Raw genomic sequence first — 15,596 nt, forward strand, 5'->3', positions numbered from 1 at the left:
GGATCAAGTGGGTGGTGGGACTGTAGACCCAAAAGCTTCTCAGGTTATAAAATATGCTCCACTGGGTGAAAGGGTTGAAACAATCAGCTGACAAATAATCAGAAACGAGAAGGTCAATATCATCATCTGACCACTAGGAGGAGACAACTACCAAGTAACCTTTCAAGCTGAGCTCTTAGAGGGTTGACAATATAACAACAAACCATGAAAATGACCATGAATTCACAACTCTCCGCTGAGGTTTTTTTTTTTTTTAACAATTTTTATGTTACTGTGTTTGGATATTCTTTCTGTTGTCTGATTCTAATATTTCAAACTAGTCAACACCCATTCACACCAGATGATTTTGATGTATTAAAAACGACATTAATGCACTTAGTGCAATAAGGGTGTAAGAACTTATCTCTCTTTATGTTGTCTAAATCTCCAGGCAGCAGCATTCCACATTCTAAGAAATATATATATGCAACCACCTACAAGACATGTGGTACATGCTGCAAAGTTTACAATCAATACTAGTGGGATTTTGAAAACACAGCCATCAGACATGTAAAATGTACATTATGTGTAAAAAATAAAAGCTTGACTTGAAGTTATGAGCATCTAGCTGTAGTTCTTTCACCTGTAGACAGGTCCTAGAACAAACTTAGTCTAAGTGATTATGGCTGATAGAATGCCAGACATCCCAGAGAAGGCTCCCAGGCCTTCAGTGGCTCATTGTTTCCCTTCCTTGTCTCCTGCAGCAGGCTAATATCTGAAGTTACGCCAGTCATATGAGTGGAGCTGCTAAACGTGCAACCAATTAACTTGACCTGTTTCCTTGCCACTCCACTCTGCACCAATGGAAGTCATGGGACAGTGATGGCAGGGATGCTGTGGCTGATTGAGAATGACATGTCTGTGCCTGTGGGTGTGTAGTTGCGTTAACACGTGAAAGCTTTTAAGAAGTTAAGGGTGCACGAGTGTAATGTGAGTCAGTATGTCCTTTTATGTAGGAACTGCTGTCTAATGCTTAGGCTGCAATGCTACATTTGGAAACCAGATTTGTGTGTGAACATCATGAGATATAAGTTGTGATTCAAACAGTCTCAATTGTTTCATCTCTTAGATAATTATAAAACAAAATTCCTATCATTATTCTGTCTAAAGAATGTCATTGATGGTGATGTTCCCATATCAGATATCATACTTTGAGGAGAAGACAACTGTGCATGCTTTGTTGTTGTTGTTAGGGATGATTGTTTCTGGCAGAAATACTAAGTAGAAGTACTAAATAAAAGTAAAAAAGACACATACTATGAGATCATAGAGGGGGTGCATTGGGCAAGTCTTTGTCAAAGTTGAGGTTGTGTCCTGTTTATACATAAAAATGAACAAAAAGTGGACAACAAATGAGAAAAAATATTGATAATATTTGTTTGGATTTTACCCGTTTTGAACTATAAGTAATCAAGTCTGTTACCTTCATCCATTCACTGCCCTCCACTCATCTGGGGTCAGGTCGTGGAGGCAGCAGTATAAGCAGGGAGGCCCAGATCTCCCTCTCCTCCAGCCATGTCCTCAAACTCCTCTAGGCAGGGGGGCAGCAGGGGCAGCAGGGGGTTACGGGGGAGGTTTTTGTCAACAAAGCAAAAAGTTCAGAAGCCCAGATGGTCAAACAGTGGTTGATCATTGATGAAATGTTGACCCACTACAGATGTTCTAGAAAGGGTTACAAAAGAGTAATGCTGTAAAAGGTTTTTTTTTTCTATCCATACAGGCTATCTACACTTTATTTAAATATAAAACATAAAAGTGAAAGTTACACATTTTGTGTCAACATTGAAAAAAATAAAGCAGGTACATTTATCATGGAATAATTAGAATATTTATCCAGTATTTTAAGACACACATAAACACATATTTTTATTTTTTTTATTATTTGGCTAACGAATCAGTCTCCTTATTTGGTGACACAGAACTTGCCAGGGATTACTTCACAGTGAGGGATTCCCCAAATCAATTTCCTTTATAAGGGAGCACCCTAATATGGTTGCCACACATTAACGGTCTCTCCCTAATATAGAGGAGAAGGAAACCTCTGGGTTCAGCTGAAAGGGACAGTCAGCCTTTCAGCAGGTGTAGCAAAGACGTTAGACATTAGTCTTTATATTTTTTTATTTTAATTTTATAAGTATCATCCTTAGCATGGCTGAAGAATAAAAAGTGGTAAATCACAGATTATCTAAAAACATTACATTGCATTTTTTATCAAAAAAAATCTCTTCATCAATAAATAAACAATATTTAACCTTTATTTTACATCAGCCTTCAGTTGAAGGCAGGCTGTAATACTACTGACTACTGTGGCCACAGGTTAACTTTGCATATGCTGTGGCCTTACATGATTTTTTCTTTGTACAAAACATGTTTTCGGCTGCTAAGTTTGTCCTCAGAGGCCAATCCTGAACTCCCAGGAAGGAATGTTTGCTCACAAAGTTCAGACCAACATTTTATTTGACTATTTTCAGACAAACCTGCATGGAAGACAAGATGATGGATCCATAGCTAGAACATGCAGACCAAAAAATATTCCAAATACACACTCATAGCTTATGCACAGTTTTGTTGTTGCTGTGCCTTTTATCCAGAAAAGTGACCTGGGCACTGGGACCTCTCTATAGCATATATATTTATACTGCCAGCATGTAAGAAAGTTCGGTGCATTTTACCTGCCTACACCCGAACACACTCAGAGGCAGGCTCTGCCCTTGTCAAATAGGCCTTTGCCTTGTTTTAAGTACCTACAAATTCAAAGTTCTGCAGGTAAAGAAAGTCCACTGTGAGAGCAGCAGCACAGATTACATAAAAGTACTAATAAGCATCCTCACGGAGAGAATCACAGTTTAACTACCTTACCATCATTAGAGCAAGGGTGGTACATTGGATGGATTGCAGAGGATATTGGCTGAACTCGCTCGTCGATGGTTTGCACGCGATGAAAGGAGCATGAGGCCAGGCAGGTTATTACTGAGAATCCAGAGCCACTTTTCTATATGAGGAGGAGGCTTTGCAAGTATAAAAACTGTGTTTCCTAAACAAACTTTCCATTCCATTGTGTGGGCTTCAGCCATCTTGACTAACATATTCCAAATATAGGCAAATAAATAAGTGAAACAGAGCTGTGGTGGAACACTGGCTGCCTTGGTACAGTTGTCATTAAAGGTCAAGTTGCTCCTTGGTTGACATGGTAAACATGTGCTAAACACTAGCATATTAATACAGTTACTGTCCAAATGGTGACTAATAAGCTCCTACTTCACGTTGAGGAAGAGGTCTGAGAGTACTACAGTTAATTAGGACGGGTGTCAGACATTTTCAACTCTAACACTTCTTTAAATGATCTCCAGGTGTTTGCTTCAAGGACTGTATCAAGTCTCCTACAACTTAGGCCACATCTTGTATGTGAGGGACTCAGAGTTTTTGTCCAGAAAAGCTAACCCGCCAGGGCGGTGACTCCACCACTCTCGTGCCTCTCTGCCTTTCATACAGTCAGTCAGGCGGTAACATGATTACATGAGAAATTGCAGCACATGATCTGGCAGCCTCTGTAAGCCTCTGTAATTATGAAATTAAGTGGCGTATGGATTTTATTCTGCTGCCCAAATTGGAAAACCTCATTTTCTGTGTGTACACTTGAGGCTACAGTCCCAGTTCACCTCAGTCTTTATTTTACGCACTCACACAGTTGTCAACAGTAAGTACACAAAGAGCCACTGTATGAAATATTTGGGTTGCATTCACCAAAAATGGATTGAGGTCAAGTCAGTCTGTGGGTAGAGCAGCAACCTTCTCCCGAGTGTCTAAATTCATCATATCAAGCATGTCATACATACAGCTGCAACAAGTGGCTCTTTGTTTTATGCACGTCAGTCCAGTGCATTTACATAACACAATTCCATGCATTCGTGCCACATACACTGCTGTTCTGTGACACAAACCTGTACGCAATCTGCTTCAGGTATGATGACAAAGTAAATATTTACCTGCTTGAAATGCTGATTTGTGAATCAGCTTTCTTTAAAGAGGAAATGGGTTGAGTATGATGCTTTAAAGTGGTGCACAGTCTACATATATAAAGTTGGACGACATGACAGCTCCCCAAAAATGAGGCCAAAAACTCTGGATTGCCTGCTGATTGCAGTGTAGACCATAAACACCACTTACTCCATGTTAGTGGGAAGTGTAAGCAGTCTAGGCCTTTTGACACTGGAGGAGTCACTACAGGCAGCATTGTAACAATGGAGTTCATTTTGTGCAAGCAGCACTCATGATAGGTTTAGTATAAAAGATAGTAACTAGCCTCCATGTTGCTTTCTGCTGTTTACTGACATTGTTTTGAAAGGAGTCTCTTACCTTTTGTAAACGGGTTTACTTATATTTAAAAGTGTGAATGCCTCAGTGTAAAATGCATATTGCAGTTTTAATTAACACGTTTTCGTTTTGTCTATACAAAGGTGTTGTATGAAACTATTGCACTATTAGCAACTCAGCGAGTTTTTCTGACTTTTCGCCACTTGCCAGAGCCCGGATAGCTCAGTCGGTAGAGCATCAGACTTTTAATCTGAGGGTCCAGGGTTCAAGTCCCTGTTCGGGCGAAGTTGTTTTTAATCCGAACCGAAGTTTTAAACAGCCATATTAGACAGTTTTAGTAGAACCCAGCGAAACACAACAAAATATGGGATGCACGTAGCGAAATATAACCCTACAATTCATACATACCACTGGATGGTTACAGATAGAATTTTCACAGTTTGTGCACGCAGCCATTTGTACATTATACTAAAAGACTTCATATGACTCGTGTTTCAGTCTGATCAAGTCAAAGGAATGTCAATCGGTAACTCATGTGCCTTTATTCTTCAACATTGCATCAACCACCTTGGTGTGGGACGATCTCTGCTCCTTAAAGTAATATCACGTGAAAGAGTAGTGACGGGGCGGGCTCATCGGGGCTCCTCAGCCAATCACCGCCACTGTTTTGCGGCTTCCCATTCGTCAATAAACATTGCGACCTGACCCGCAGAACACTCAGTGAGGCAATGCACGGCGAGCTGTGGGAGGCCGAGTCTTGTCCACAGCAGCTCTTATAACGCTGGGATTACTCGCCAGCAGTAAAGAAATCCACAGTATGGTGAAGCATTATCCTATTTTAAAGAGAGGAGACGTTGACCTGTCGCTCTGACATCTACCTTCACCACCGGAAACCCGTTAGCTTTGGCAGCTAACGCGCGCTAGCTAAGCTAGCTGTTACATACCCTCGTTTTTTACACGCAGCTGACCTCCACCACAACACAGACGTGCTGAACATCATTTTGCTTGCGAGGTCGGGGTGGTTATACCCCTGTCTCTTCACGTCCGCTCCAGCTGTCCCCGTGTGGTGTCCCGTGGACGGTTCCCGAATATGATACACAATGAGTCAAAGAGACACCTTAGTTCATCTGTTTGCTGGAGGGTGAGTATATTGTAATGTCACATACGAGCTGAGCTAGCTAGCTGCACGCTCAAAGCTAACCAGCGTTGCTAGCCTATCTAAATATTTACGAATGGGATATTTTTATTGACGTTTTTAGTATTCGGGATTTAGTTAGTGTCATAAATACAACCTAAATAGCCGTGTTCGCATCAGTATGCCAGGTGTCATCTAACAATTGTCCATGCATGTGCACCCGTAGGACCTGACATTTCAATGACATTTCAATGTATGAATGACATGGCTGGTTTGTGGACGCGTGTTTCGTGTTCACTGTGCGTCGTCATTCGAGTAGTGATATTTGATACAAATGTCTTCGATCTTAACATTAGCTGCATGCGAATGTGGCGTGGGTTTTATAGAAGCGCATCAAAACAAACGTGGGCAGATTGCCACTAAAGGTCACTGGGAAAATAGTGCTAAGAAACAGTTAAACATTCACATGTGGATACGCTTAATAATCATTAGTGAATTCTTAGTAGATCTGCTGTCATTTGACAGACCAGAAAAGGACACTGTTTTCCAGAGTCATGCCATCTTTCCTCAGACAGACCTGCAGATAATTAGTTGAGTCATGAAGTAGATTTATTATTTACTGTTTGCATTAATAAGGCCTTGAGTTACTGGTAACAACAGCAGTGTTTCTTATGTACCAGTATTTCTTACTTTATTGTGTGGTTGCACTGTAAGATGGATAGCCAACAATATGTGTAGCTTAATAAGCCCAAACTTATTGTTTGCACAATGTTTTTTTAAATATTAACGTTGTGCCTAAGTGACAGCAGAAGCGAGCCTGCATGCCAGGTCTAGTTTGGCTTACCTGTGCAAAAAACTTTGTTTACCAGTCTTTCGATCGTTCTGTGGTTTGTTACTGATTGAAAATTAACCTCAACTCTAGATAGCTGCTGTCAATCTTGCTTTTGATATGCCGTAATTTGGCCCTGCCCAACACTGCCCTCCCCAGACCCGTCCTGTTTGGGTGTGTTTCTTTATATAGACTCCACACAGATAATATTTTTGTGTTTTCTCTTAACAACAGTCTTTCTTACATTCAGTCATGTTGAATTAAATACCAGAGCAAACCAGTATTCTGGATCAACACATATTTTGTACATACTTATACAGATGTTTGCACAACAGTCAGGATTTTCCCCATCCACGTGACAAAAACCCTTCACAGTATGTGCTGTGTGCCTTTATAACTGTTAAAGATGTAGCCATGTCATAAGTTTCAGCCACTTTGTATGGCTCTGTACCTTTTGTACCCTCCTTACATTCTCACAAAATACAAGTAGCAAGGTTTATATGGTGAAATCGTGTATGCCCTTGCCTATTTAATATTCAAAAAGACTTTGGTCCTGGTTTGCAAAGTTTAATTATTGTTTTCAGTCAAGATACCTGGTAGGCTGCCATGTTTGTTTTGATTCAGAAATTGAATTTACAGCTTTGGCAGGATGTTTTGAATAGTTTCTACAAAACAACCAAATAAATATTGGTATCCAGTTTTCTCTACAAATAATATGCTACTATACTATTCACTGCTAGATTTACAGACATTACTGGTTAATTATCTCTTGTTAAAAAAGTGATTATTATCTCAAACAACTAAATGGATTATTTTGGTTGTTATTTAGTTTGAGTATAGAGATTATTGTTGGAAAAAAATGCATGCATCTGAATGTTACGGTGAACAGAAGCTTGCTGTTATTTTCCAAGGAACACAAAGCATTCCTGACTGGGCTCTCTGTTCCCACACTGTGCCATTTCTTGTCTACATGCCAGGGATCCGTAGAATTCCATTTACCACAGCACTGGCAAATTCATTTATGCAGTTATACCTTTGCTAAAGAAAACGATAGTCTTGTTACTTCTGGACATTGTTGTCTATTTCACGCCTGCCTTCTCCTTCTCTGTCCTTGTACCAGATGTGGGGGCACGGTAGGAGCTATATTGACCTGTCCACTGGAAGTAGTGAAGACCCGTCTGCAGTCGTCCTCCATCACCCTGTACGTGTCTGAGGTTCAGCTCAGTACTGTCAATGGAGCCAGCGTGGCCCGCATGTCCCCACCAGGCCCCCTGCACTGTCTCAAGTGGGTACACCTCACATTTTCAGATTGATACAGAATATCTTTGTCAACTTCATATTTCCCTGTCATTATATGAGCTCCAGCTAAAATGAGTGAAGCTGTTCGTGGGCTGTGCTCTCAGATATGTCTGGTGGCAGATTCATGGTTCCTTCCTCAGCAGCCACCATGTTATTGCCATTGTTTTTGTTTATTCAGGCCTGTGTGCTCCTGGCATGGCCAACACTTTCGCTGAAATACAACTCCATGCCACCACCCTTTGGGAAAACTACACCTAAGAGCAGTGGCTTTAGCAAAGAGGAAAATTCTAATAACAAACGTGACTTTTATTATTTATTTATCTTGTGAGGTTGTTGTACATTGTGGATTTATGACTCAACGTGTCTTATGACAGCTTTTCCTGCTTACTGAACTTTGACAATGATAGATTGTCATTTGTGATAGAGGAAATTAGATCAACTTCACAAGGAAAAAGAACGGCAGACTCTCTTCTAAAGAGGTCAGGGCTGCTCTGAGCCTCTGGAAAAAAAAAAGTGGCAAGTTGCCACCACTCAAATTCACTGAACTGAATCGCATAGTGCCAGCCACCGTGGTGATTGCAGCTTTCTTCTGTAGGTGTGTATTCCTTTCTAAATAAACCATATTCCACTCCTGCTGACGTATAAAGATATTGCTGACATATTCCTGGCCGTGGGTGACAGGGTGAGGCTGAATAAAAAGTTCAACATGTCCTACCGCCAAGCCAGTGCAGCCAAGTAGGGCAAATGTGGCACACCGGTACTTAGACATAGCATATACATAAGAACATTAAATGACATAATAAATGAGCAAGTGCATTAAAAATATGCAACGTGACACACTATAGTCCTGCATTCCTTTAAATTGGACGTTATTAAACATTCCCATAAAGATGGCTACATCTTTATATGTGCTATTATATGATAGTAGTACCATGCAGCATTCAGTACTATTCTTAGTTCGGCTGCTAGATTTAGATCTTTGAATGCAGGCTAAAGTTCCACCTGACAGTTAACACAAAAGTTGAAATGCACATGTTGAGTTGTCAAAGTATCTATCATGTATATGCCAAGTATAATAACTCTTCTATGGTGCACGACTCAAGATACATGTGCTTTTGTTCATGTACTTTGTCTTCAGATTGATATTGGAGAAAGAGGGACCTCGTTCTCTCTTCAGGGGCTTGGGGCCAAACTTGGTAGGTGTGGCACCTTCCAGGTAAGCAAACTTTATCTAACGTATTTGATTTTTAGCCATATGTATCATTTCTCTGCAGATCAACAGTACAAACATGATTGTGTGTTGAAGTTTTTTGAGCTGTTTATGTTGGCACTAATAGGTTGCATGTCTGTACAGATGCATTCAGGGAGTACTGCCTCCTGGAAATCTAGGTGGCTGGCCAGGCTACATATCTGTTGAAAAGATTAAGCAAACGTTTCGAACATCTATTGTGTAATTTCAAGCTAAACTAGTGCCGTACTCTTTGGGTTCAGCTGCTGAAACATTATTTGTAATGACAAGTTTTGGCCACACAGCAAGAGAGTTTCTTCAAATTTTAGCATGTTCAGCAGGCTAGTGTATATTCCATTGCATTCACCATTTATAGTTAAATATGGGTAAATATGAGGCTGATTTTTGAAGTAGAATAAAAGGGATATGCACTTTAAAAAATGAGTAGATTTTTTCCCATTTGTGTGGTTTTTCTTGGCTTGTGCATACCACAGCAGTCTCTAAATGTCAGATGTTCAGATAAGACAGGCTCAACCTGAAGTTTCCTAAAGAGCTTCTAATCCATGGTAATTACAGTGCCATTCATCCCCCATACCTTTTTGATGGTTTCTGCACTGCTTAGGCTTGATGTGTTCCTTTGAAAACATGGCAACACAGTGACAGTATTTCCCAGAAACGGAGTCAATAATGTCTTCAGACTGTGCACTGTGTCTCTCAGTGCTAATGAAAGGAGCAAAGTGGGGCCTAATGACAGTGGGCAGCAGCCAATGCTGCAGCAAGCAGGTGCCAGTGCTAAGCATTTGTAGAGTGTTTTGTGAGCGTCTTATGTGAATGTGTGCCGATGTAGCAGAGGGAATGGTAAGAGGTCCTCCTAATGTGTGATGCAGACAAGTACACAAACTTCAAACATCGTTAAGGGTCTTGGCACATTTAACAAATGAACCAGAATGTACCCTGCGCTGTAACAAATTAGCACAAGCACTTGTGTTTAGACATAAGTATGAACATAATCATTGTGACCATTTTAATTAGTGAAAACAAGTTGTAATTACTTACTACTTACTGACTAGCTTATTTGTCTAACTAGGCTGATTTGCGGAGAATATTAGTTCTGCTCGTAGCTTTGCACCTAATGAATTTTTAAAGCTCATTAAAGTGAACCTGACATAGGACAGTTTTACTTGCTAATGCAGTGTCATTGATAAGCTACACTGCTGCTGGAGGCAGGGGCCGAGACTAATTATCAGTGAAACACAAAAACATGGCATATGCAGCCTGTTTTCTGTCAGTGCAGAGTAACCCTTGCTGACCCCTTTTTGTCCTTTACGTCCAATAGAGCAATCTACTTCGCTGCTTACTCCACTGCCAAAGAGAAACTGAACGGTGTGTTGGAACCCGACTCCACACAGGTGCACATGGTGTCGGCTGGAATGGCAGGTAACTAAATATTTGAGGTAACAGATTGACCACCACATACTGCTCTGTTTTTTTAACAAAAGCTGTAACCATGTGGATGTTTCCTGCGTTCTGAATTCTGATGAAATGGATCTTTTCTGGGTCAGTGCTGATAAACTTTTACAGAGACAGTTGTTACATATAAAGTCAGGCTTAGTTGCTGCTGTTAGCCTTTGCTTTTACAATGATCCAGCAGTGGTAGAGCTAGTCTGTGCTATGTTTGATCTATAATACAGAGATTTTTGTAACTTCATATACCTGAAGACCCTTTGTATTCAAAAAGCAGCTTATCCTGTTCTTTCACCATTCCACCTGATGCTCTACTACATCCTAAAATGACTTTATTAAAAGTAAAATGTGAAGAGGCCAGATTTAAATACCACACCATTATTCTCTGCTGCTATTCATGTCAAGAGAAGGTTATCTGCTCTCTCCAGTTGGGAATGCAGAACCAGTGCAATGTGGGTCAGTCAGTCAGACATTAATAGTACCGCTATGTGTGTACAGGGGTGAGTCCTAAGTTCATAGTAGTGCTGCTTTTAGCACACCATGACTTAGACCTTTCAACCACCCAGTCAAGGTCAGCATTTGTCTTCCTCTGGTGGCTTTCAACATAATCTGTAGGGTGAGACCTGCCTGAGTTAAACTGACAGGTGATGAGCTGTCCACAGCCATGACGGTTAAATCCATCTACATCATAAAACAGAGGTTAGAGCTGTCTGCAGCCATGCTAACGGCCTGGGAAACAGAAGTGGGGATGTCATTATTTACCTTACTGTGTTTTTAATAGTTGTATCACACAAGATATGTAAAATATGTGCACAGATAATCAATAGTCACAAAGTATTGCTGTGATCAGTGTTGTTTGCTTCACAGAAACTCAGCTGTACTGTTCCGCCGTTTCTTTCCTGCTGTCTTGGGGTGTGTGGGGGTGATCATTTCACATGAGGTTGTAGATAATGGTGGGAATGGGAAGTTAAAATGGTTTGTATGCCGGTCATTTTGCTACACACGAGCCTGTGTCTGTTTTAGGCTTTTACTCTACCGTAGCTCTCCTCTCGCAAGGGCATGAGACCCCCGCACCACCAGGGGTCTCTAGCTGCATCTGTGAGGAGTTACTTGGGTCTGCGTGAGTACTCACCACAGATCTGTGCTTCTTTTTATATCTGGTTCTTCTCTTTCTCTCTCCGCATCTGTACCCTCTGTCCCCTTTTATCATGTAGGTCATTGGATAAGAAGAATCTTTTTTTACAGCTGTTAGCACAACATACATTTTTTATGACATGCATACATACTCCCATACTAAATGCACACGTCTATAAAGGGGCTAGCTTTCTCTCTCTAAGCTGCCTTTGTGACTCTTAATTGTAATTAATTTAAGAATATTTAGTTTGAACTTTTTTTATATGATCACCATGAATACAGCTTGAAGATCATTTACTTACATCATTAGCATGTGGGTTGTTATTACCAATGGCTGCTTGATATTTAGCTCATCATAACATCGATGAAGATGTTGCATAAGTATTAAACCCTTTGTCTTTTTTTCTTCTTCTAGGTTTTACAGCCATCACAGCAACAAATCCAATATGGCTCATAAAGACCCGCCTGCAGTTAGATGCAAGGTAAACTGTTTTATTTTTTCATTTGAAGTAAACACTTATCAGCACACAAGAATTAGCATAAAGTTAAAGCCTTTAGTTGTTTCATAGACCCAGTACAGACGTGTATAATCAATCCGGCTAGAGTGGGATTCGAGCCATATCCCATTCTAGACAGATCAATCTGAACAGTGCAAATTCGGTTAAAGCCAGATTGGTCTGGATGCAAATTGCGGCTGACGAAAACGGCTAGCAACGTCAGGGTTTACAGGGTCACAGGATGGCATACAAAACTACTATAAAGTACACTATTAAACATGCACAGCCATTTGCTATAATGTTATGGCTTTGCATGTGTTTTTGTTTATGAGGTCTCGTGGGTGCTGTGTAACGCAACATAATCAAGAGTTTTATCTTTGTTTTTATAGTTTAGTGTGAGTTGTATAAAGGTCGACTTTCCTTTATGAACAGGTCATGTGACTCAGGGCTGCAGCAAAGCTTTGCTAGATCTGATAGTTGTTACCTTTATCTAAAAAAAGGTATTGTTCCTGCAGCACTTTTTAATGTCTTACTCTAAAATGTTCATCTCCTTTTTTCCTTCAGTTGGGGAATCAAGGCTAGTTTTGCACTGGAAAATGTGTAGCCAGCCTGTCTAGTATAGAAACATTCCTGTTGTTTCTTGTAGCTATAAGTGTTGACACCTGCAGACTACACCCTGTGCTACATGTTTAGGGTGTGGTTCATCTTCTACTGCCATAAAGGTTCAGGCTTATCTGACCTTATTAACCATGGACAGCCATTTGTAGAAATTATGCCTTTACATGCGTCTCTGTTCATGAGGTCTTGTGGGTGCAGTGTAACATGGCCTAATCAAGACTTTTATCTTTGTTGTTATAGTTTCGTGTGAGTTGTATAAAGGTCAACGTTCTCCTTTGTGACTTGGAGCTGCGGCAAAGGTTCCCTAGATCACGTTCTTAGTGTTTACAGACAGTTTTACAATACTATGAGTCATTCTTTTCTGTACACATAGTTTCCATTATATGTAAGGGAAGTTTATTCTATTTCATTCTGCTTACAGGAGTTTAATTTGCCATTTTTATTTAACCTTTTCTAAAATTAGGTTAAAATGATGTTGTATGCTGTAAACGGTAAAACGTTTTCTCTTCTCTTCAGAAATCGAGGCGAGCGAAGGATGAGTGCGTTCGAGTGTGTACGTCGGGTGTATCAAACAGATGGCCTGCGAGGCTTCTACAGGGGAATGTCAGCATCATACGCTGGCATCTCAGAGACTGTGATTCACTTTGTGATATATGAAAGCATTAAACGGCGCCTCCTTGAGGCCAAGGCACCACAGAATATGGACGACGAGGAGGATGCTACTAAAGATGCTTCAGACTTTGTAGGAATGATGCTTGCTGCTGCCACCTCCAAGACTTGTGCCACAACTATTGCTTATCCTCATGGTGAGAGGCTTTTTTCAACTATTAGCAAGTCAGGTTTTTTTTTTAACTTTCCTTTAACCTTTCCCTCTCTTTTTTGCAGAAGTAATCCGCACAAGGCTACGTGAAGAGGGCACCAAGTACCGTTCCTTCTTCCAGACTCTAACGACAGTGCCCAAAGAGGAGGGCTACCGCGCCCTGTACCGCGGTCTCACCACCCACCTGGTACGCCAGATCCCCAACACCGCCATCATGATGTGTACCTACGAGTTGGTGGTCTACCTCCTGAATGGTTAAAGTCTTCCCCTTCGTAGACAGTTTATGTCAACCCCACCCCTGCTCAAAGATGGATAAAAGAGAATGAGAGCACCTGCACACCAGCTAGCGCCACTAAAATCCTGCTCGCCAGAAGAGGACAGATACAGCACCTAGACATTTTGTGTCCGTGACGCGAGTGCTTGTTAAAAAAAAAAAAAAAAGAGTTTTGTCTGATAACCAAAGGGTATGGCACAAGGAGGCTCAAAGATTCACACATATGTTTGAGGATGTGGGTTTAACAGTGGCAGAGAAAAGGTTACCTGGTCAGTTTTTTTTTCTTCAATTCCATCTTTTTCTCCCTTCAGATTATTGTGCAAGCTCAGATTCAGGGTGCTGAAGATAGAAACTGACTTACACTATGTTCTGCCTCTAACAATACTACTAATAAAGAGAAGCTCTACTCTTTAATACCTAGTGGATATAGGACCATTTTCAGCAGTAGGCTGTGTTCTAATCCTGATAATCAGTTTTGCTATTAACATGAAGAATTCCCTGCATCCCACCACAGGTCTATAATACAAAGACACCAGAGTCGGTAGCGGCCATGCATCATTTCAGTATGACAAAGGCTCCGAAATCAGAACGAAAAGACGGAGTCTGTGCTTGAGGCTTTTGTTGAGGTGAAAGATATAAACAGAAGGGGGGCGACTGGAGGACGTGCCTTGTGTGAATGTACAGTGTAGCCTGAGATGCCCGGTGGCTGTAGGAGAGCTCTGGCAGACCTGTCACAACAAAGTGTAGAAATGTCAAGTCGTGCACTGCAATTGTGTGGTTTCAGGTGCCCTTAGTGAAAGTTTAACATATCATGAACATGGACACACTCACCTAAAGGGTTTCAGCATCCCAGATACCGTCTTTAAAATGCAGGAATTTACACTAATTAACCCACAATGATCTGCTTGTGCAGTGTGAGAGGAGTACCTAATGACATCAGCCTCCGAACCTGTGTGTGTTTGTGTTAACCATGTGTGGACGAAGTGTAATCACTAAGGCTAGTGAGGCACCAAACTAAAAGCGGAATATAATCCACCATTCTAACTACTGGAATGTACATAAACAAGCGGTATAACCCTATTGAAAGCAAGGAAGCAAAACACTTACCCTTGTTGTGAAGTAATATAAATATAATTAACAAAATTTTAACAAATTGTGTTATTAAAATATCTTTATATACATATATATATATAAATGTGATTGTGTTGCATTTCTCAGCCCAGTTGTGGCAAAATGCAAACATTTAGTTTCTTTAGAGGAGATGGGGTTTGCCTGTTAGTTGTTACCTTATCTTAAAAAAAAAAAATAATAATGGTATTGTTCTTATAGCACTTTTCAATGTCTTTCTCTAAAATACTCATCTCCGTTTTTCCTTCAGTTGGAGAATTAAGGCTAGTTTTACAGGCGAGGACAATCCTCTAGAGTTTACACTGGAAAATGTGTAGCCAGCATGTGGAGGAAGTGGGCAGGAATATGCTCCTCAAAAACGCACATTGACTAAAACAAGCAGACCAGTTGTTTTTTTTTTTTGTTTAAAGGATTCCTTTTGTTGAGTTGTTGATGCCTCAGAAATCATTGCATTTCAACCATTTAAAAAATGAAACCTTTTGTGTGTTTTGTGTAGGCTTCTTTGTCACATCTCTGCTTTGAGTTTTAAGCATTTTAGGTCATATTTTAAACAGTACAAACAACAAAAAATGTTTTGCTGTAACCTCGTTTATCGTAATAACCCACAGAAGAAACTCATTTCCTCTCCTGACACATCAGCTGAGCCTGTTTTTAAAACCGGGCACAGCTTAGCCTGCTACGCTGACACCACTTGTCATCTCATGTTAACACCCTGCAAGCCGATGGCCATTGTCCTCCAGTTGTTTGAACTGGCATTGATATCTTATTCAAACACATCACGGTTTTGTGGGTCAGAGTGCAGCAGTGAGCAGTATGG

At 40.7% G+C, this 15,596-nt stretch overlaps 1 protein-coding gene and 1 non-coding gene across 2 annotated transcripts; both read left to right on the forward strand.

Annotated features, from left to right (window-relative positions):
• Positions 1-4,564: 4,564 nt before the first annotated feature.
• On the forward strand, positions 4,565-4,637 carry trnak-uuu (transfer RNA lysine (anticodon UUU)). Its single transcript has one exon. It is a non-coding gene; the product is annotated as a tRNA-Lys (tRNA).
• A 419-nt stretch (positions 4,638-5,056) lies between these two features.
• LOC114444581 (solute carrier family 25 member 36-A) lies at positions 5,057-15,270 on the forward strand. Its single transcript, XM_028419252.1, has 7 exons — positions 5,057-5,494; positions 7,438-7,602; positions 8,755-8,832; positions 10,181-10,281; positions 11,858-11,924; positions 13,074-13,363; positions 13,443-15,270. Exons 1-7 carry the CDS (start codon positions 5,454-5,456, stop codon positions 13,634-13,636), a joined length of 936 nt encoding a protein of 311 aa, XP_028275053.1. The 5' UTR covers positions 5,057-5,453; the 3' UTR covers positions 13,637-15,270.
• Positions 15,271-15,596: the final 326 nt, after the last annotated feature.

The sequence above is a fragment of the Parambassis ranga genome, chromosome 13 (genome assembly GCF_900634625.1).
Source record: "Parambassis ranga chromosome 13, fParRan2.1, whole genome shotgun sequence".
NCBI classification, from domain to species: domain Eukaryota; kingdom Metazoa; phylum Chordata; class Actinopteri; family Ambassidae; genus Parambassis; species Parambassis ranga.